Source organism: Rhododendron vialii, chromosome 3a, assembly GCF_030253575.1.
Source record: "Rhododendron vialii isolate Sample 1 chromosome 3a, ASM3025357v1".
NCBI lineage: Eukaryota > Viridiplantae > Streptophyta > Magnoliopsida > Ericales > Ericaceae > Rhododendron > Rhododendron vialii.
The window spans coordinates 3,787,370-3,807,924 of record NC_080559.1 but is presented as its reverse complement, the minus strand read 5'-3'; the positions used below and the strand labels follow the sequence as shown (position 1 = coordinate 3,807,924).

Sequence of the window (20,555 nt, the reverse complement as noted above, 5' to 3'; positions counted from 1 at the left end):
CCTTCTATATTCGGGTTATTTCTAGCCCATATTGCACATTTGGGTTAGAAAGCATTTTCCCGAACTTACATTTGGCAACTCTGCTGACTCGTCTCAGATGGTGTGCCTCTTGACTCGAAGAAGATCGGCGAGATGGCCTCGCTCGTTATTAGATATTTGCTTTATCTCTAGCTTGCTAATTAATGAGACTAGAGGCCGGGGCAAACGCGATGCGTGTGCAAGTTGAATTTTCACAACATTTGTGAAAATTTGATTAAATAATAAGTGGGAAGCATTTTTACAAAAACATTGTGAAAATTTGACTTACACACGCATCGCATGTGCCCCAGCCTCTAGTATTAACCTATTGCGATAGTAAACAACAGTTAAATTCTCAAAAAATCAATCAAATGGTTATATACTATAGTGATAATTAACATGTATATACATATCTATACATTACCATGCTAATCGCCACTGTTTTGCTAACGTCGCTGCTACCACCGATTTTGCCACAATCTAATACCTAAGTACTCTTCAATAAGATTTCGTAAATCAATTGTGTTAGCTCTCACAGAGAACATCCATTTTGAACAATAGATTCCTATCTTTACTATCCGCATAGATTGTGAAGTCGAAACCTGTCATTCAATAAAGAATATAGTGTTACTTACAAAATTTCCTAGACAGTTTTCTTTTAATGAGATAATAAGCCACACAATATCGAATAAATAAATTTACTTATTACCTGTTGTACATCTGTCGTCGCTTCATTAGTCATAGTACTTTCCTGTTGACAATTTTCCCAAAGTTGAAATACTATTTTTCTATGAGACATTCCTACATAATAACAAACAAAAATGAGCAGCATAGAATGATTATTTGAAAGTGTTACAACAACAATCTATTCTAATAAGCACGAAGCTACAAATCCGACTTGCACACACATCATGTATGCTCCGACCTCTAGTTATCAGCAATGGAGGCTTGTGCACATCAGATTTTGACCAAATTTGCAAAAATTCAATCATACAATAAACGGAAAGCTATTGTAAAGTATGACTTGTGCACCCATAATGTGTGTCCAGCCTCTAGTTATGACTAAAATCTTAAGTACAATTACCAAATTTTCTTTAATTTGTCAATAATGAGGGTATGTGTAGATATCAAACTTTGAAACAAAAGTGTCATTCCCACGCTTTTATAATCCACTTTTTTTTTTTGGGTTATATCCTTCCCCATACATATAGATTACAGAGAAACTCATCATTCCCCATAGAAACTATTTTTTTTAATACAATATTGAAGACACTCTTTAGTCCCTCACACATGCATAGAATGAGAGATTAGCTTTTGGATTCTTATGTTACAAAATACTCCCTTTATCCCTAAATAAATGTTCGACCGCAAACCTAGACCATTAAATAAATGTATTATTTTCATTCAAAAAATTAGACAAACCCAGCTTCTAGCGTTGTCCATTAGTAGTAACGGTACTTCGAGATGTGCCAACGGGTTCAAATTAAGTTTTTTTTTTTTTGTTTGCCTCACTGTCATGAAATTAACAAACCAAAAGCCATGCAACATACTCACTAAAGCGTTTTATTGAACACGTCAAAGACAAAACTCACATCCCTCTCCCCGCATATTCTTCTTTTACTCCCCTGCTCATCCTACTTTCTTTCCCACGTACGTAGCCCTTTTCAGGTTTTCCTTTTGTGTAATACTACCTATCCTGATGCATGATGGCCACGTGAATTATAGAAATAGGAGTTGGAAAATTTACTAATGGCGGAAAGAAAGATTATGAGAAAATGAACTTTTTCGTACCGATTTAAAAAAGAAAGAAAGAACTCTTTCATCTACTAATGGGGAAAATGAAAGTCTACTCTAGCACACAAATAAGGGAAAGAAGATTGAGAGTGGACAAACCTGAGATGGTGGAAAGGTGGGTGATTTGCAAAAATTTGCCGGAAGAAGCAGCGAGGGAGAGGACGAAGAAGTAGGCAGGGACAAAACTTTTTGGCAGTTACAGCTTGTGAAGAAGAAACGTGAAGGAAATAGAACTGTGTGTGTGAAGAAGAGGGGTGGAAGAGAAGAAGAGGGGAGTTCTGGCTGAGTTCACATCGTGGGGAGCAGTTGAAAAGCAGACTTACCCTTTTGCCATATAGTTGACTGCTGTGAATTGGATTCGAGGAAAATTTAGGGGTGAATTTTTAGATGGATATTTTTGGAAATGAAAATACATGACAGGGAGATACCAAACTGATGCTCTCCCTTTATATATTAGAATAGATATATTAGAATAGATTGTCATTATTTGGGTCCACATGAGTTTTTTTTTTTTTTTTTTGGCCAATATTGTATATATAGTTAGTGGGGGTTGGTGGGATATTAGTCAACGGGGGACTCAGAGGTTATCCATAGCCTTGAAACTCAAGGGTGGAACCAGGGGGGGTTTAGTGGCGGCAGCCGCCACGACAAGAATTTTAAAAATTGCAATTATTATATGTATAAAAAAAAATTAATCCTAACATATATAATCTTGCCACCGTTAGATTTTTTTTCTTTATTTTTTGTTATGTACTAATCGTAAATCTTCTACTATTTTTTTTTCAAGGAGACCCAAAAAAGTATTCCAAAACTAAATTCAATGGGCCAAAGTGAAATAATATAAAGGATAAATTATAATTAAGGGGAAAAAAAACTTCACACTTTAACTCTAAAATAACTTAACTTAAAAAATTAAAGTTAGTCTTTTTTCGTACTCTTTGTGCAAATGACAAATATCATTTACTATAGTTTTTGTTATGTTACTGTAATTTTTTTAATATTGTAATGCATCTTTTTATTTTTTTAGTTTACATTTCGTCACTGCTAGGATAAAATCCTGATTCTGTCCCTGCTGAAACTCTAAACCCGCCCCTCATGAGGCTCGAACACTGACCTCCACCATAGAGGGGGAACTCTAAGAACCAGTCACTCGTGCGGTAGTTCTTAGTCCACATGAGTTTACTGCACGTGCCGCTGGGCGCACCCATATAAAAAGTCTGAGTTATTTGTGCTCCATTCCTTATTTGAAACTTATTGTTCAACTAAATAAGTCATTTGGCTTTTTTTATTTATTTAAAAAAAATTACATTTGTTAGTTTTTCGTCAATTTTTATAGATTATTGTTTCGTCGTGACAAGATAAATCTAAAATGTAAAAAATTACGATCGGAAACCAATTTTTTTTTAAATAAAGACAAATAAGTCAATAAACCAAATTTTTGGTCCTTATTCAAAAAAAATTAGATTTCGATAGTATTTTTTTAATTTTTAGATTCCTTTTGTTACGGCGAAGCAATAATTTTTGAAAAATTGACGAAAAATTAACAAATGTAAAAAAAATTTGAATAAAAAAAAAATAAGCTAAATGACTTATATAGCCGAACAAGCTTATTACGTGCTCTGTGCGGCAATTACAAGACCTTGACTGTGTCAAAATGGGTCATGGGCTAAAGATTTTTTAACTCTATGTTGTTGCCAACTCCCTAGTTTTGAATACCGTATCGGATAGAGTATCGATTTTTCTATTGATATGGTACATATCGGTACCGGTGAGATACCAGATAACATTTCAATTTTTCCACTAAAAATAATAATTTCCTTAAATTCTTACATACTCCCTCCATCCCAATTTAAGTATTTACTACGGTTCTGCGTGTCAATTTCAATAGCTTATATCTCACAATATATATTATATTTTATGTTTTTAAAATCATTGTCTTATAAAAATAATTGAGATCTATCAAACAATATTCATATTGCATATTTTGAGCAATGAGAGATACTCTAAAAGCAATTGAAAATGATACGCAGAACTATAATGAACACTTAAATTGATATGGATAAAGTATATAGTAATCGAATATATATTTTTTATCTGCTTGGATATACTACCAGCTAAAAAAAAAAAAAAACAAGCTTGGATATGGGGAAATTTTGCATTGAGAGATCACACGTGTTTATTTATACAGTCGACAGTAATAACAAACACCAATATTAGAAACAGACATTCGGGGTAGCAGATGGCGTCAGTTCATGGGTGAAGAAGGGGATAGACGCGGGTGAATACGCGAGGGAACTTATGGAAAATGCTATATTTGCAATTGAAGATAAGCCTGAGGGAGGTGTTAATCCAATGGCGGTGCTAAATGAAGCTTTCCTAAATACTGAGGCCCAAGGATCATCAACAGCTTGCATTTTGACGCTGAAAGGCGATGTATGTCATTTTTTCTGCCTTTGTTTTTTGTTGATCGATCAACGTCTCAAATTGGTATTCGTATGCATAGTTTTTCCTGGTGTTTCTAATATTGGTGTTTGTTATTTTTGGGCAGGTTTTGCACGTAGTGAACATTGGAGATAGTGGGTTTGTGGTGATACGAGGCAGGAGAACCATGTATAAATCACCGGTGCAACATTGGGGGTTTAACTGTCCATTTCAGCTAGGGAATTGGAGATCAAATAATCCTAGTATGGCTGAGGTTGGTAACATTGCTCTTGTCTCAATTACATTTTGTTGATTTTACCATTTGATATTAGTAGTATCGGATTGCATTAGAATAGGCTTAGACTAACATTTGAGGCCTATGGCCATTTAGGCTGTGTTTGGCTCTAGGAAAAGAAGAAAAGCAAAGAGAATAGTGGGGGAAGTAGATACAGGAATTCCCTTCTTTTTTTTCTTTTCCCTTCAAAATCCCAAGAAGCAATCAAAGCCTTAGTTTGGATCAGGCCTATGGCCATCAAAATACTCCATTACTCATCTGCAATGATATTTTCACCTGAACCAGTTTCTTTGATTCATGATAGGATATGGAATTTACTCTAGAAAAAAACTCGATCATAACTGATTTCTGAGCAAAACAAATTTACTGAATTAAGCCTAATTTCTTCTTTTATTTTCCCTACAGGAGCTTAAAGTTGGTGTTATACCAGGAGACATAGTTGTAGTTGGAACTGATGGATTGTTTGACAACCTCTACGATTCCAAAATTGAGGAGTTGGTGAGCCAGGGAATTGACCAGGGCAATTTTCCAGCAGAACTGGCTTCCACTATAGCCAAGTTTGCTCTCACTAACTCTATGGACAGGTATGCTGTTTGTCCTTTTACCATAGCTGCGCAAGAAGCCGGACTTAAATTCACAGGAGGCAAAATCGACAACATAACTGTGGTTGTAGCGTACATTAGATATCCAGACTAGGAGTGATCGTTGTTTTGAACCTTTCGACACCTATCTGCACAAATTAGTATTCAGCAATGGAAGCGGACGTTGGTTTAAGTTGCGTATTAGAATCAATTTATCCATGAAGATTGGATCTTCATGCTAAGAAATTGTAGTTTTTGAAAGTTGTTGCATGTAATTGTACGGATTAGCTTCATGAATGAATCAGTTGGTTTTGAAATGATGTAGTACTAGTATAAGATTACATTCAGTCTTGTAAATTATTGATGCAATGTGTATGATTTGGTCACGATTTGCATTCTTTCTCCCTGTTATCCCCAGAATTAGTCGAGCTAAATTCTCTTTGTACGACTATATCGACCCCATAGAGTGGGACCTGAGGTCTCGTTATAAAATCCGATTCTCAGTCCACTTTAAGCTTTGCTATAAGGGAAAATTGGCCTTTCAAAGGTTGTGCTATGAACTCTACTCAGTGAAGAGAGAGGCCCTATCATTTAGTATTCCACAGAACAAAACAATTATAGACATTAATACAATTAGACTTGCTCAAGTTTGACTTGTTTATGAAGCAACCCGATCATAAACGAGCTTTAATCAAGTCAATCACGAACTGATCTTGAGTAGCTTGGATCTCTTATACATCATAAGTCGAACAAGCAAAGTAGTAGCTTGTTTGGAAAGCTTAAACGAGCTTTAAAAAATATTCAAGCTTGATATATTTCTGTTACAAACCGAACTCAAATAGCAAACTCAAGCTCGAAATCAAACGGTTTGGTTCGTTTAATAGCCCTAATGCTAACAAAGAAATTAAGCTCCGGAAGTACTACTGAGAATGACTAGTTGTTTCTTCTTATGCTACAGTAATATACTTGTAAGGACCCTAGCAAGCGAGAAATTATTTGTCTTTTGAGTACATGGTCATATAGTGCGCTCAACTAATACTGAGCAGTCGTGTTTCTCGTGTAAAAAGGGAGCAATGTGGGTCCATGGACGGCCACTATTAGTGGGCACACTGCGTGACCGTGTTCACGGAAGATAAAACTGTTGACATGAGAACGTTCAAGCAAATTCAATCATGTCTAAGCATATTCAGTCATTCAAGAAGGGACTCCTAAAAGTAGAATTAACACGACAATATATCTCACAAAGATTGAAGAATAAGAAAGAAAGATGGGGAAAACCTCCTCCAATGAAAGAGAATGAACCCTTCTTCTAAATTTATTTTGTTGGCCTATGGTTACTTCTTCTTCTTTTCTTCTTCTTCGGGACTGCAACATGTATGGTTACTTGTACTGTGGAAAATTTGCAGCAACTGGAAAATAAGAGGAAAAGATGTTTTTCGTATGACAACAGCGAATATGCAAATCTGCAAACGAAAAAAGCCGAGAAGATTTCTTCTAATTTTGAGGGCCGACATACCCGACTGTACAGCCATCTCACATCACAAACTTTGCCATACGACTATGAGAGAACTATATGATGCATATCTTGCACAAAATTGCCTAACCGCAGGGGAGTAAGAGAGCACAAGTATTAGCCATTTATGAGAGGAATTTGGTGTGTCAAGTCACAAAGCAGAAGTGCAAAATATTTACATTCAAATGGGTGCTACAGTATAATTGTTGCAAAAAGATTAAAATAAAACAGAGCAGGCTCATTACACTTTCACTTCAGGTCATAGAAATCAGTTGATAAAAGTAAAACTCCAAGGACAATGTCGTTTTATTTGTGATGAGACAGAGAAATAAAGAAGCTGCACCTCAGATTGGAAGATCAGAACCATAAACTTGATGTTTTATGGTATAACCTGGGAAAAGCTGAATAGAAATAGGCTTGCTGATCAAGGTTATGACAAAGGTTTCTCCGTTAGCTGCTGTGAAAGGCCGGAAACAGGATTGCCAGTCGGACCTGGGTAGGATGGCTTTATGTCACACACTCTGCTCCATGTCACACACTGAAAACTGTAGGTGCGCTTCCCTCCACAAAGTCATACTCCAAACACGACCTAAATGATCTTCCATCGCTCCACACAATTTCACGATCCAACCACATTAGAAGCCGTGCAGTGCAATGCAACTGGACCAAAGTTGCAAGCTTTTATTTAATAACAGCCACATGATTGAGATTTTGTGATGCCTCAAGAGCTTATGCTGAGTAGAATACCAACCTAGAAAAAGTAACAACTGAATTAGAGAAGTGTCCAGTAGCTAAGATGTTCTACAGAAGCAACCAACTAGTTTATCATATAAACTTATGGGAACTATGAAATTGGAAAATGCAAGTGCAAAGTGCAAAATGCCAAACTTCTTGGCTACACCACTCAACGGAAGGGTACAAATAGTACTGATGAACATGTTAATCAGTCCAAACTTCAACTTCCTTTGATTGAAAATTCAGCCCTTGTCTAGCTCAGCATTAAACCATGTGAAATGCAGCGCTGTTTGTTATCAGTTAGCTAAATTTCAAGCTCAGAAAGTTGTAAACGAAACAAGACTGTTCAGGAAGTAGAAAACCAATAGGGAAAGTTGGGAAGCTGCGGCCATTGCCTAATTAAAAGTAGGAAAATTAGCAAAAAAACATTAAGCAGGCTGCATAACACTTAAAAAGAATTTAACATACAGGCTTAACCAAGCACCAACTTCAATAGAAAACAGTTCAATTTTTAATAGAATAAACAAGAACAGGCTTACTATATCTAATTCCTCCAAGTTATTCCACTTCATGACCGATCACCATGTATTTTGGTACTTGTTTTTCAGCTTACAAACATAATGTCCAAACAACGTTGCTAGCACCACACCCAAACACACACCCACACTCACATGAGTGGTGGGTCCCACGTGTTGTGTGCGGGACCCATCACTCATGTGAGTGGGGGTGTGTAAGTGGGTGTGGTACTAGAATTATTGATTTCTAAATGGTACTAAGGTTCGGAACGATCTTAGAATAGCCACCTAGGCCAATTACATAGTGTTACAGCTATGAGAAATCTGCTCGCAAACTATATATTCCGAAAATGGATTTTGCTATGGACCAGTACATCTTTTGCGCTATTTGCCACAGAAACTTCAGTGACGACAAACAAATTCAGTTCCTTGGAAAATAAAAATAAAACTAAAGTTTCCTGGAATTTCGTCATCTTTATAAATAAAGAAATAAATAGAAGAAGCTTTTTCTCAAAAAGAGAAATGATTGAGAAATCAACATTGGCCAGTTGGAGAACTAATGACAAAAGAATCAGAAGATGAATGGAATGAATAGGCACAGGTCAAAATTTCGTTGGAAGTATTCTATATATCATGCAAAACACATACCTGAATGGGAAACTCTAGTTTTCCCTGGCTGCCGCTACCTGCAATATCATGCAAAATCTCCTCCCCACCTATTGGACCGAGATCGACTTGGTCAAAGATTGCTTTCCCATCCATAATTATGACAGGGACGTGAGCAACCTTATGCCAGTCTTCTCCTTCCTCCTGGCGGCAACGAGGTTTCAGCAATGGACAGTTCTCTATTCGCAGCACAAAGAGGGAAGTGGGAAGCCTCTCTCCCGGCAAGGATTTGAGCTGAGGGCATTTCCCAATATACAGGTATTTGAGAGAGCCAAGAAGTTGAAGGCCCCTTCTGTTCAGTGATTTGAGATTTTGCAGATGAAAAAGGCGGAGACTTGTAAGAGTGGTGGGCAGCAGCCCTTCCTCTGGAAATGATTCCAACGCATATTCAGATTTGCGGCCAGTCAGTGTAAAATGTCTGAGAGAGGGGAGTGTGTGCAAACCCCAGTCTCCCCTGCCACCAACAAGTTTCTTGCAACCGGAGATATAAAGGCAATTTAATTTGGAGGGCAAACCCCCTTCGGGAAAAGACTCAATTTCTGGACAAAAACTGACAAAAAATGACTGAAGAGATGGCAGGAGGGTGTGCATTTGTTCTGGCAAAGCCTTCAGTTTATTGCAACTACTCACCTTGAAAAAAACCAGATTTGGAGCAGGTAATCCTCCACAAGGAAAAGATACCATATTTGTGCAGGATATAAAAACAAGCCATTCAAGCGATGCCAGATTTTTGAGCTCATTCTCATTCGGAATCAACAGGGTCTCAAAATTTTCACACTCAGAAAAGTATAGATATCGAAGCTTTGGGAACAAACCTAGAGGGAAGGATTTGAGACTCTGACAACCATGCAAGCTCAATTTTTCAAGGGATGTGTAGCAGTAACCCATCTCCACAGATAGTGGGAGAACTAGTTCCGAACACCACCTAATACTAAGTTCGTTCAAATTGTTGAAGCTTTTTTCAGGACCGATGGCTTGATCAGCAGAAGGACCTGAGGTGGAAGGACCTGAGGCTCTAGAATGGGCGCCAGGAGCCTCCGGAAATGAAGAAAGCCTCAGACATTTTTCCAACTTTAGCTCCTTCATATTCATTAGTGTTAACAGCTCGCTTTCAAATTCCGTCAAACTTCCAAATCTTGAAATCTCCAATGTTTCAACAGAAGGCACACCTTGCCACTCCAATTTTAACCCTTGGCAGTCCTCCAACACTAGCTCACGTATAGAAGCAGTCCTCGGAAGTGAAGCCACAAGCTCTGGACATTCCTTTATCTCAAGCCTCACCAGAGAAGGCACCTTCTTCGGTAAGTCTCCGATCAGCTTGGGACACTTGATAACCTCTAGCTTTCGAAGCCGAGAGAACTCTACGGCTTCTAATTCATGCCATTCCACCCACTCTGACATTTCTTCAAAACGTAGTGTCTCTAGAGATTCAAACGGTTTGCATGAAGATTCACTCTCTCCACAAAATTCATAGCCCACATTCTCTATTCCCGGCATCCTTGCAATGGTAAGCTCTTTCAAAGAGCACATCTGACCAAGTGGTGGTAAGGAAAAGCAAAACTCGCAATTCTCCAAACGTAACGATACCATATTGCAAAACGATTGATCTCCTAACCAAGTAGGAAATCTTGTGCCTCTATAATTCCTTATCTCAAGATGTTTCAAGTTTGTATGAGGCTCTAGCTTTTCAAGTACCTCTCTTTCATTCTGTGAATCCTCCATAGGGCTACCCCATTCCAATACTAACTTTTCAAGGTGCTTTTTCTCCCCCATCTTTGCTTCTAATGCATCACTACTGATGGTTACATTTTGCAAACCTGAGATGTGGATTGTTCCACGAAGACAATGAAGCTCTTTCAACTCATTAATACCTGACCCGCTACACTTTCCCACTACAAAAACAGTTAATTCTAGGAGATCTTTCAACCTACTTATATACATTGGCATCTCATTTAAGTTGGTTCCACTTAAACCAAGATGACGCAGTGAAATTAATTTCACAAGCTGTGCTGGTAAGGTTGTAAGAAGATGACAATTAGTTAATAACAATGTCTCTAAATTATAGAGTGTACACACTGGTTTGGGCAATTGATTGATCCGGGTATAAGAGAGGTCCAAAAGGCGTAGATGTATCATATTGCGGATTGAATAAGGCAATTCTGTAATCTGATATCTCGGCAAAGATAGCAACCGTAAGTGTGTCAGTTCTGACAGAATCTCATCCAAAACCTTTTTGCTCAACCATTGTTTGCCATTCATTTTGCGGTCTATTTGAAGTAAACTTCTTAAATACTTGGCCTCCTTTATTTCCTTGAACTTCTCAAAGCCATCAAATGTACCTCGAGCATACGAGAGATGGCGTACCTTTTCAAGAACACCACACGGCTTGCCATCCTCTAACCTATAATAGAAATCTCCACTCATAGATTGAGCTAAATCATGAACAAGATCATGCATGACAAAATGAGAAGTTTTACCATTTGATCTCTGGAAAAAAGACCTTGAAAGCAATTCGTGGAAGCACACAAAACCTTCTTCTTCCACTGTCTTGTTATTTTTGGGCTTCTCCAAAAAACCTTCCGCCATCCAAGTTGACACTAATTCCTTCATGTCAAATTCATAATCCTTCGTAAATATGGAACAATGAGCAAAACATCTCTTTAAATGGGAGGGGAGATAATGATAGCTCAATCTTAAGGCTGGAAGGATGCTACTCCTCTCCTCTGATAATTCCCAGATGGCACTTTCCAATATATTAACCCAATCCTTAGCATCTCGTTGGGAGCGCAAAAGACCACCCAGTGCTTTTGCAGCTAAAGGCAAACCTTTACATTTTCTCATATCTCCTTACCAATCTTTTCAAGTTTTGGATGTGCATTGCAATCTCCCCTCTCAAATGCATGTTTGGAGAACAACTTCCAACAATCTTCCTCGGGTAATTCCTTCAAACCATGAATCGGAACTGTTTGCACAATAGATGCAACGCTCTCATTGCGCGTGGTAACGATAATCTTACTCCCATGTGCTCCAAACCTGAAAGGAGTCATCAAGGTGTCCCAATGGTCATCCTTCTCGTTCCAAACATCATCCAAGACTATAAGAAACTTTTTCCCACACAGTAATCCCTTCAGCTTGACCTGAAGCGAGTTTAGGTCCCTTGCATCTGAAGCCGACCCATTGACTGCCTCGACAATTGTTCTTGTGACACTTAAAACATCAAATACGTCAGACACACATACCCATGCTTTCTCACCAAAATGCACATCCACTCTGCCATCAATGTACAAAAGTTGAGCAACAGTGGTCTTGCCCACCCCACCCATCCCCACAATCGGAATCACATCTAGCTCATTACTATCTTCTCCATCGGAGAGCAACAATTTCATTATCTCCTCCTTGTCATTCTCCCTTCCATAGACACAAGTTTCATCCACCAAAGAAGTTGTTGGCAACCTGTGAGACCAGGTCTCTCCAACAACTTCTCTCAAACCAAGTACATCTTTTTCTTTCGTAAAATCTTCTAATACATCAATCATCCTCTCTAACTTGGACTCTATCTCATCGTCAAACAACTTAGCGAAAGACGAGATAAGAGACTGTACCTGGTTTGGGTCGCTTTGGTACTCGGCCTCCACCTTGCACCGCAAAGCCTCAGTAGCAATCTCGTCCACCAAGTCTTCAGCGTGGTAAACGGCATCTTTAAGCTCGCACAACCATTCTTTCACGGCTCGATCGGTGAACTGCTTGCTCTCTGCATCATTGAGCACCTTGTTGAGTCCAAGCAATTTTAACTTCAGCTTCTTAAGGAGCCTTTCGTCGTGCTTTCGGCCCCGGAAGACCTTGACGAGCTCGGGGGAAGTCAGACGGTCGAGCAGCACTGAAAATGCAGCGCCGAGAAATGCTCCTCCAACCAAGGTTGCAGCCATGTTTTTTCTCTTCTTTGCAGAGTAAAAGAGATCTCAAAAACGATGATTAGTGCAGTGCAGGAAACCAAGATGGAAGGAGACTATAACCTTACGAGGGTGAGTGGACTTTTCGGAATTTAGGGATCCGATGTCGTATTTTTTATTCATGGAGTGTGCATTCGGTACATATGGACGTATGGACGAGAGAAATTTATTTACGGAGGAGTCGTGAATGAATGAGCTGTTCACGGAACACATGGAAGCGCAATCTCATTTTCATTTTGGCAATAACGATATATTTTTTTTTAATTTTTGACCGATAAGAAATATCTCTTATCGTTAATAATTTATCTTTAATCTAAATCGTTCAAACACTTTTGAAAGGGCGAAATTGACCTCACCCCGTACGGACATGTGCGTGAACGGAATTTATGGAACTTAAATGTATAGTTTCTAGTGGCAGTACGATTTCTTTAGAAAGCAAGTGGATTTTAGTTAAGAATGGGACGAAGAGTTTTGGCAATCCTGGATGCGAACAAAATCACCAAGTCCGAGGGTTGGTTGCCTCGTTCTGTTGTGGGTTTGGAAAATTTTTGGGTTTGTTTTTTGGATAATGAGTGAGAAGAGAAAATAGGATAATAATTGGGAATATGGATAATGAGTGAAGAGAGATAAAGAAAGAAATGAGATTAATGATTGGATATAGAGGTATTGAGTGGAGAGATAAATGAAAGTAATGATTAAAAATATAGGTAATGAGTGGATTTGGATTTGAATTTTTTTTTCCAAACCCACAACCGAACAAGGGTAATTCATCTGGCTATACTTCTTGCTTTGCGAGGGGGAGTTTTGGGGCTCGATTCTATGGAGCGACATTGAACCATTTTGGTTGTTCACACACTAATTTTTCGCTAACCTTCCACTAATGCATATAATATTGCCAAAAAAAAAAAAAAAAGCATTCCTTAATGTTATTGGTATTTAGAAAAAATCAATTGATGAAATGGTATTATGGAAAAGAAAATCAAGTTTTCTGATGCAAGACACGACTAATTAATATTACTGGCATGGGGGTTGCTTATGGAATCAAACAATCAAATATTAATACCACGCCCATGTGCTCTGCAGAAGGTAAAGACCATTACGAAACCCAATTAAGCTCTCTAAACAAGAATCAAAATAGAGTATTAGATTGTGCACTTACCCGGTTGAAAAGGGAAGGCTCGTGTGCACCTACCTACCCGAGTCGAGAAGCGAGAGGCCTCTTGTGCAGTACAAGGGACTTGGGGGCTCAATCAAACGGTCGAGATTTTTATGCACTCGAATTAGATTCAAGCCGTCCGTATTAAAACGAGCAGCCGAATGGACCGCTTGGCACCGCTATGGCAATTGTTCTTTTCTCTATTCAAAATCTCTCGTGCCTTCGAGCTCGGACAATCCATCCGTCCTGACGAATTCCGGCAAAGGCTCTAGCACATATGTACACAGTGAAGGCAACAATCGAAATGCCAGTCTTCCCTACAAGTCATGTATGAAACCCATAAAATATGTGAAAGAACGTGACAAAATCATACACGTTGTATATAATTTTTTAAAATTTACTCGTCTTTTAGACCAAGAAAAATTGAAACATTAATTTTTGAGATTATGATACACATTTTGGCCCTGTTCGGTTTGGGTTTTGAGAGAGACTTTTAAAAATAACAAGTAACGAGAGATAAAAAAAGAAAATTTATTATTGATCGTGCCCATCTACACAACAAATCAAGTCAATTGAATATTGGTAAAAGAGCCTGATCGAACAACATTTCTAGCGAAAAAAGTGAAGGTTGAAACTCTAGTTCGTCCATTTTTAAAGATATGTAATTCGTTTAAAGATATTATTGACATAGGGGCGAAATCCACTTCTTGTGTCATGCAAAGATGAAATAGCACGACTCGAACTTCACCACGATAAAAACCATGTTCTTATGTTGAAAGTTTGAAACACAAACCTCTACCTCGGCAATATTATGCCGCTGCTTCTTTTTTTCTTTTTATAACTCGGGTGTTCTGGCCAACTTATGCGTACTTCAGCTTATGCGTACTTCAACTAACCCTAAGGACCAATCCCACTTGACACTTGCTTCTTGTGTTCGAGATTTTCCTATTTCTGTGCTCTAATTTTGAATTCCAAACCTTCACAACCATTTTACAATGGCCTTAGCAATAGTCATCATCTTTGTCATAAATGAAGAAAAAAAAACATTCACGAAGTACACTCTGTAGCTAGAAAAAAAACTGCACTACCTCAAAATGTGAAGAACAATCCCTACACGTCAACTATCAATGAAAGGAATTTACAAATTAAGAATCAAAAAATAGCCGGGGAGAAGAAAAACTCAAAATGGGTATCAGCTTGAAGAAATTAATCACGGTGAAGATCTGACTCGCGTCCAAGAACTGCATCATAGCAAATACGCCAGTACTCTTTCCATGGGATGGACATCCATGGCATTGTTGAAGGTAGACCAGACCCCAACGTAGATGGAATACTGTACAAGTTTAAAAACTGGAATGTTAAAAATGTGAAAGAGTGTGCGTGTGCGTCTCTGTGTGTGTGTGTGTGTGTGTGTGTGTGAGAGAGAGAGAGAGAGAGAGAGAGAGAGAGAGAGAGAGAGAGAGAGAGTGAAACTGCTGAGCTATCAGATTTATATAGATGGAACAGAAGACCACCTTCTCCCGGTGAGAACTCCATATGCTGATGAGGCAACAAAAGGGGCAGAAATTTCAGAAAACACTTTTCTATAATGAGGCCAGACAATTTGTCCTGCAACATATTTTCCAAATAGTTACTACAAGATTGTACAAATTAACCTACGAATATGTATGCGTACACATGATTTTACAAATAAAAAACACAGATGTAAGAACTTAAACCAGGTAAATGGGGAAATTGTGCCCCTGTAGATACATATTTACCCATGCATTTATGCATTTTCACTGATCATCCCCAATGGCACATCACATACGAACAAAGTTGGCAGCGTCCTACCAAATATTATGATAGTTCAAAATCAAGAGGTTTCATGGTGCTAGAAACCAAAATAGAGTCAGGCGTAATGGTCGACATAAATAAAGAATGGCCATGCCTTGCTGTAGTGGACCTAGAACAGCATCAGTGGCAAAACAGACTAAGAATAGTAGCTCAATGAGTAAATGCCTTACCTATATTCAAAAAGTTGCTCTGAAGAATAGAAACCAATACATTGGACCGACTTCCGCATATATCTGTTCTTTTCCATGACTTTTCAGATGGTGTAGAAGCATCACTACAACGTCCAACGTCCATAGGACCAGCATTACTCCTACAAGAGATGATTTCAAACCACATGCCAGAGGGAAATCTTCTCGGCCTCACCAACCAGAGAAAAATTTTGATGTAAGGTGTAGCATGAATGATAGATCTAAGGATGTCGATAGCTAGACAGGCACAGCTGACGGCACACATCAATATGGTGAAGAAAATATAGAAAACCGAAGTGGTTGGTAGCAGAAGTAAGAGAGGCGTGAAAAGAAGAGAACCAACTATGTGTTGCTCCACGGTATACTCATAGCTATCATATCTCTGACGAAGAGGATTCACCTTTCGACCCCTGCCAGTAATTCATAGCCATGTGAGGGATTACAAGAATTGAAGCCACAAAACTATACATTTGCAACATAGTTTACTCAAAGAACATATTGGACCGTAGAAAAGTCACTTTGTTTAATATCCATCATTGAAAGATTTCATTCACTTGGCATAAACCTTGCATAGTTTTCTGCTTATAGCACAGATTTCATTGCCTTGACAGCTGGCATATACCTTGCCATTGTTGTGTGTTATCTGCAATGTGCCTGAAATCTTCTGTAGTCCGTACTATGGGCCACGATGGAATAAGCCAAACATGTAAGTTGCTTCTAACTTGTTTTTTGAGCCTCAGTTGCTTATTCAATATGAGGCATCTTCCGTTCAAATACAATTGAAGCATGTGGAGATACAGTTATATCACGGACTGACAGAAGAAATGTTCATATGTTCCCAAATCCTACCGCAACATAATAAATAGCAGCACGAAGGAGAAATTATTAACTTCCCTTATATCTCTGTTTTACCTAAGAAGAAGAAGAAAAAATAGCTTGCCTGCAATTATGTTTATCAAAGGAAATAATTGTTTGCAATTGCCAAATAATTTTACGACTATCAGCATAACGATACCTGAAAAGACGCCATAAAGCTGCTATTGCTTGTATCTGATGAGAGTAGGTATATGAGATCAACCAATGAAGAGTTGACACGTGTAACATTGAAAGTAAAATCATGTCAATAACCAGAGCAGCAGGTGTGGTAAGGCCAAAAAGAACCCCTGCTATGGCAAGTCCTTGAACAAAATAAATAAAGAGGAAACCCACAAAGAACCAAAGAGTAGACCAAATTTGGATAGCATTGAGAGAAATCATCCCCAGAACTCCTGCAAGCTCAGTGTTCAACTTGAAACCCGCAGGCACTCCCATCAACCATGCGCAACCATTACGCAACAAATGGTTTGTAATGTTGTTGGCAGAGTTCGAAACCCAAAGGCAAGCACAGTCTGAATGAAAGAATAATGCTATACCAAAAAGGTATCCCAAGAGAATATCGACAGCTACACTTGACCACATGGAATGCTTATGTAATGCAGCTTTCTCCGCATAGTCCACACATGATTGAGACCTTACAAATCAATGTAATCGAAAAGAGTGAGGGAAGTAATCAAGAGATCCAATTCCAAGAAAGAAAGAAAAACTTAATCTTTAAATATGTACAGAAATCAACTGCACAGCTATATGGAATACTAAAGTATTGATGGGGTCACCAACTTCGTTGCTTTTTCATGAAAATTTTCAACAAACATTGTGTAAAGAAAGGACAAAACCTTTGAAGTGGCTAAAATGGAAAATTGGCCTACTAATTGTAGGAACAACTGGAACCATGACTCATCAGCAAGGTTTGGTTTATAAGCACTGTAATCCCAACAAGCAACTATTTCTTTAAATCTACTATGAGTCCATGACGCTGGTGACATAGACACCACATATAAATTCCAAATAACTGTGTGCATTACGCCATGAACAAAATAACAACACTAAAGAATAAAAATACAGAAGCTATCAGGTTATGTCAATTAGGAAATGGCAGATATTGCCCAACATTGTCATGCTCCGCATCGAACAAATCATCAGCACCTAGGGATGTCCAAATTTTTCTCAAAATCACTATCACATCTACATGTCGATTGCACGACTAGTATACCTATCAGATAGAGGAAGGCTTGTGCATCGGTCAAATTAACCACAAGCCCATGACCTTTATATTACCTGAGAACATTCTCTTTAAGGAGGATTGGCCAATACAACATTTGGGAACGGCGGATTTCAATATTCCTCAATGTATTGCTGAATACCTTTTCCAATGTGAGATACATCAATGATTGTGATCTAGAACTCAGAAGGACATGGAGTAACCTAAAAATGAGATAGAATAAAGTGGACAATGAAGCGATAGACACGGCCAATAATTTCCATGTCAAGGTAATACACCTGAAAAGCCAGAATAACCATTATCAAAACTTGCGAACCAATAGAGACTAAAGGGGAAAAGAAGAGACCAGAGTATAAAAGAGCTTACACGACAAAGATGGGGAACCGGGTTGTAGGACTAGTGGAACCCGCAAGTCTTCGAAAACATAATTTGGCAGCATTAGCACTGTTAATTGCCATAACCACTGTGTCCTGCAATAGAATAATGCAAGCAGCAAATAAGAATCATGAAACAATCCAAATATAAAAAATCTTGCACATTAAGTTACCAAATCAAGGAGTGGCTGCTTTCGATAAAGATCTCCCACCCACTTGGGTTTCTTCAAATGAGTTTTAACTTGCTCAGAACTCGGAAGCCCAACTGAAAAATGGTGGCTGCCAAACATGGGTATATCGTAGAGAATTACCTGAGATTGTTTAGGCAAGCAAGTTAAAACACTGCCAGAAATGACAGAAATTCAGCGTGCATGAGGGACTTACATACGTGGAAATCAAAATTGGATACTGTTTGCCCTTTCCTATGAATGTGATGCAATTTGGGGATCCAGTTGAATTTTCCACCTCTTCGTCCATGAGAACCAGAAACTACCTCAATCCAATTATCTTCTTCAGCAGAAACCAGACTACAATGGTGTAATCCGTCAAGCTTGCAACATCCACAGCTCCATTGTCCGTACTTTGCACCTGACATATTTCTACAGCTTTCTGTACATCCATTACCATGAGAGAAGTTCACTTGATCATCTTTTTCTACTCCAGCAGCCACCAGTTGACCATTTATGCTCCAATCTACTGCACAGTGACCAAGCAGGGAGAACGTGCATTTGTCTTGTAGTGACACAGACATGCTTTCACTTGTCTCACGAAGGATCCCCTGTCATGAAGATGGACTCATAAATGACAGAAATTCAAAACAAATCTAAATCCCTCAAATAACTCGCAAAGTAGCAATACGTCATACAATGGCCAGGGAGGCAAAATACTATTTTTGTCCGGCCCATGTATCACATCCATGACCCATTATATATGGCAATACTTAAGAGTAAAAGCATATATATCTTAAGTCTTAACTAGATAGTGGTGAATCTTTCTGAAACCATACTGTAATCGATTGATCCTCTGCCATAGGTGCTGGAACTTGACCCTTGGGTTATAAACAACATTAAAGCAGAGGTATAATACCATTAGCATGTCATTTCAATGAGAATAATATGCACAAGGAACTAAATTCAATTTCAGTAGAAAAGTCCTAAGCATTTCAAACTCTCTGGAAACCAACATGCAAACTTGAGATTTCTTGGGGGGAAACAATCTTAAATTTGCTGCAAAAAAAAAAGTCTTCTCCATGGAAAATGCTACAGAATTACGAGAAAATTTATGTATTAGTACAACTATAATATAGCACCACCCAATATAATATCAAGGGTAAAAAATCATACACCGATTCCATTCATAATTCTTGCTTCTTCTTTTTTGCAACTAAAATCAAATTCTAGAACTTCACATTCTTCATATACAAGTAGCAATTGTGTGGTCTTAGAACATTACCAGCCAGGACGGCCCTACGCTAAGGCCCAACAATTTTGAGTACCCAGCACATAAGCCCGAAAGAAAAACTTTTAATGCCCATCATATGAACCTAAAAGAAAAAATTAGGCCCTCTTCTAAGTTCGCGTTAGGCCACAAACTGTCTGAGCCGGTCCCGTTACCAACATACAGATTTAACTACAGCTGCTCAGCTAAAAGGGACCAAATTGAAGGATTCAAAATTTTGATACTGCTAACCAATGAGGGGTTGCTTCAGTGTTGGAAACTAGGACTTGGTTGGACAAAGCCCACGTTTGAGTCCTATGGGCTAAACATACATCACCTTAGCTTCAGTCCCGAAATAGGTGCGGTGGGGTAACAGTGCAGTGTGACGGACAATACATCTTGTCGGAGATACGGTACCACACCATCACTTCTATTTTATGTACCTAAAAAATAATAATAATAACACTTAGGAGAATACAATAATTTATACCTGAAGACGAGATTGGTCGGGAGAAAATGAAATCTGATCGCGTGCAAAAGCCACTACAATGTCGGAGGACGAAATGAACCACCCGAAAAGCAGAAATGAAGATTTCGGTTCAGCCGTAGAGAGGTCGATCGGCCACCAGAGCCGACATTGGCTTGTCGTTTCCATCTCATGACCTCAGCCAATCATTCTTCGAGACAATTGTAGCTTTGTAGTAATTCACTAAAACAATGGAAACTCACTAGAAATCTCCGTCGAACTCTGACCGGACTGCTAAAACCAAGGGGGGAAAACCCTTTCCGGTGAGCTGCAGCTTGGGTCAGATTGAGAGAGAACGATCGCTGACGATGTCACAATTTAGTATTTAAGGAGAAGAGAAAGAAACAAAAACCAAACGCTAACGAAATTCCGACGCTCCAAAAAAAATAAATAAATAAAAATTCAAACCCTAATTCGCTGAATCTCTCTCTTCCTCTCTTCGTGGATTCTCC

General features: G+C 38.6%; 2 protein-coding genes and 1 pseudogene across 4 annotated transcripts; 1 reads left to right on the top strand and 2 right to left on the bottom strand.

Annotated features, from left to right (window-relative positions):
* Positions 1-1,126: 1,126 nt before the first annotated feature.
* LOC131319411 (probable protein phosphatase 2C 55) lies at positions 1,127-5,489 on the top strand. Its single transcript, XM_058349639.1, has 4 exons — positions 1,127-1,132; positions 4,030-4,245; positions 4,361-4,507; positions 4,934-5,489. The coding sequence occupies exons 1-4, from the start codon at positions 1,127-1,129 to the stop codon at positions 5,222-5,224; spliced, it is 660 nt and encodes a 219-aa protein (XP_058205622.1). The 3' UTR covers positions 5,225-5,489.
* A 1,238-nt stretch (positions 5,490-6,727) lies between these two features.
* Positions 6,728-12,563, bottom strand: LOC131318595 (putative disease resistance RPP13-like protein 1; annotated as a pseudogene).
* A 2,069-nt stretch (positions 12,564-14,632) lies between these two features.
* On the bottom strand, positions 14,633-20,555 carry LOC131318596 (N-acetylglucosaminyl-phosphatidylinositol biosynthetic protein gpi1). Of its 3 annotated transcripts, none has more exons than XM_058348495.1 (9): positions 20,068-20,555; positions 18,529-18,918; positions 18,314-18,451; positions 18,133-18,236; positions 17,823-18,044; positions 16,684-17,178; positions 15,651-16,078; positions 15,159-15,252; positions 14,633-14,977 (listed from the first exon to the last, which is right to left on the bottom strand). In XM_058348495.1, the coding sequence occupies exons 1-9, from the start codon at positions 20,230-20,232 to the stop codon at positions 14,851-14,853; spliced, it is 2,163 nt and encodes a 720-aa protein (XP_058204478.1). In that variant the 5' UTR covers positions 20,233-20,555; the 3' UTR covers positions 14,633-14,850. The 3 variants fall into 3 exon arrangements, with proteins under 3 accessions (XP_058204478.1, XP_058204479.1, XP_058204480.1); XM_058348496.1 differs by lacking the exon at positions 20,068-20,555 and adding an exon at positions 19,593-19,958; XM_058348497.1 differs by lacking the exon at positions 20,068-20,555 and having other exon boundaries at positions 18,525-18,769.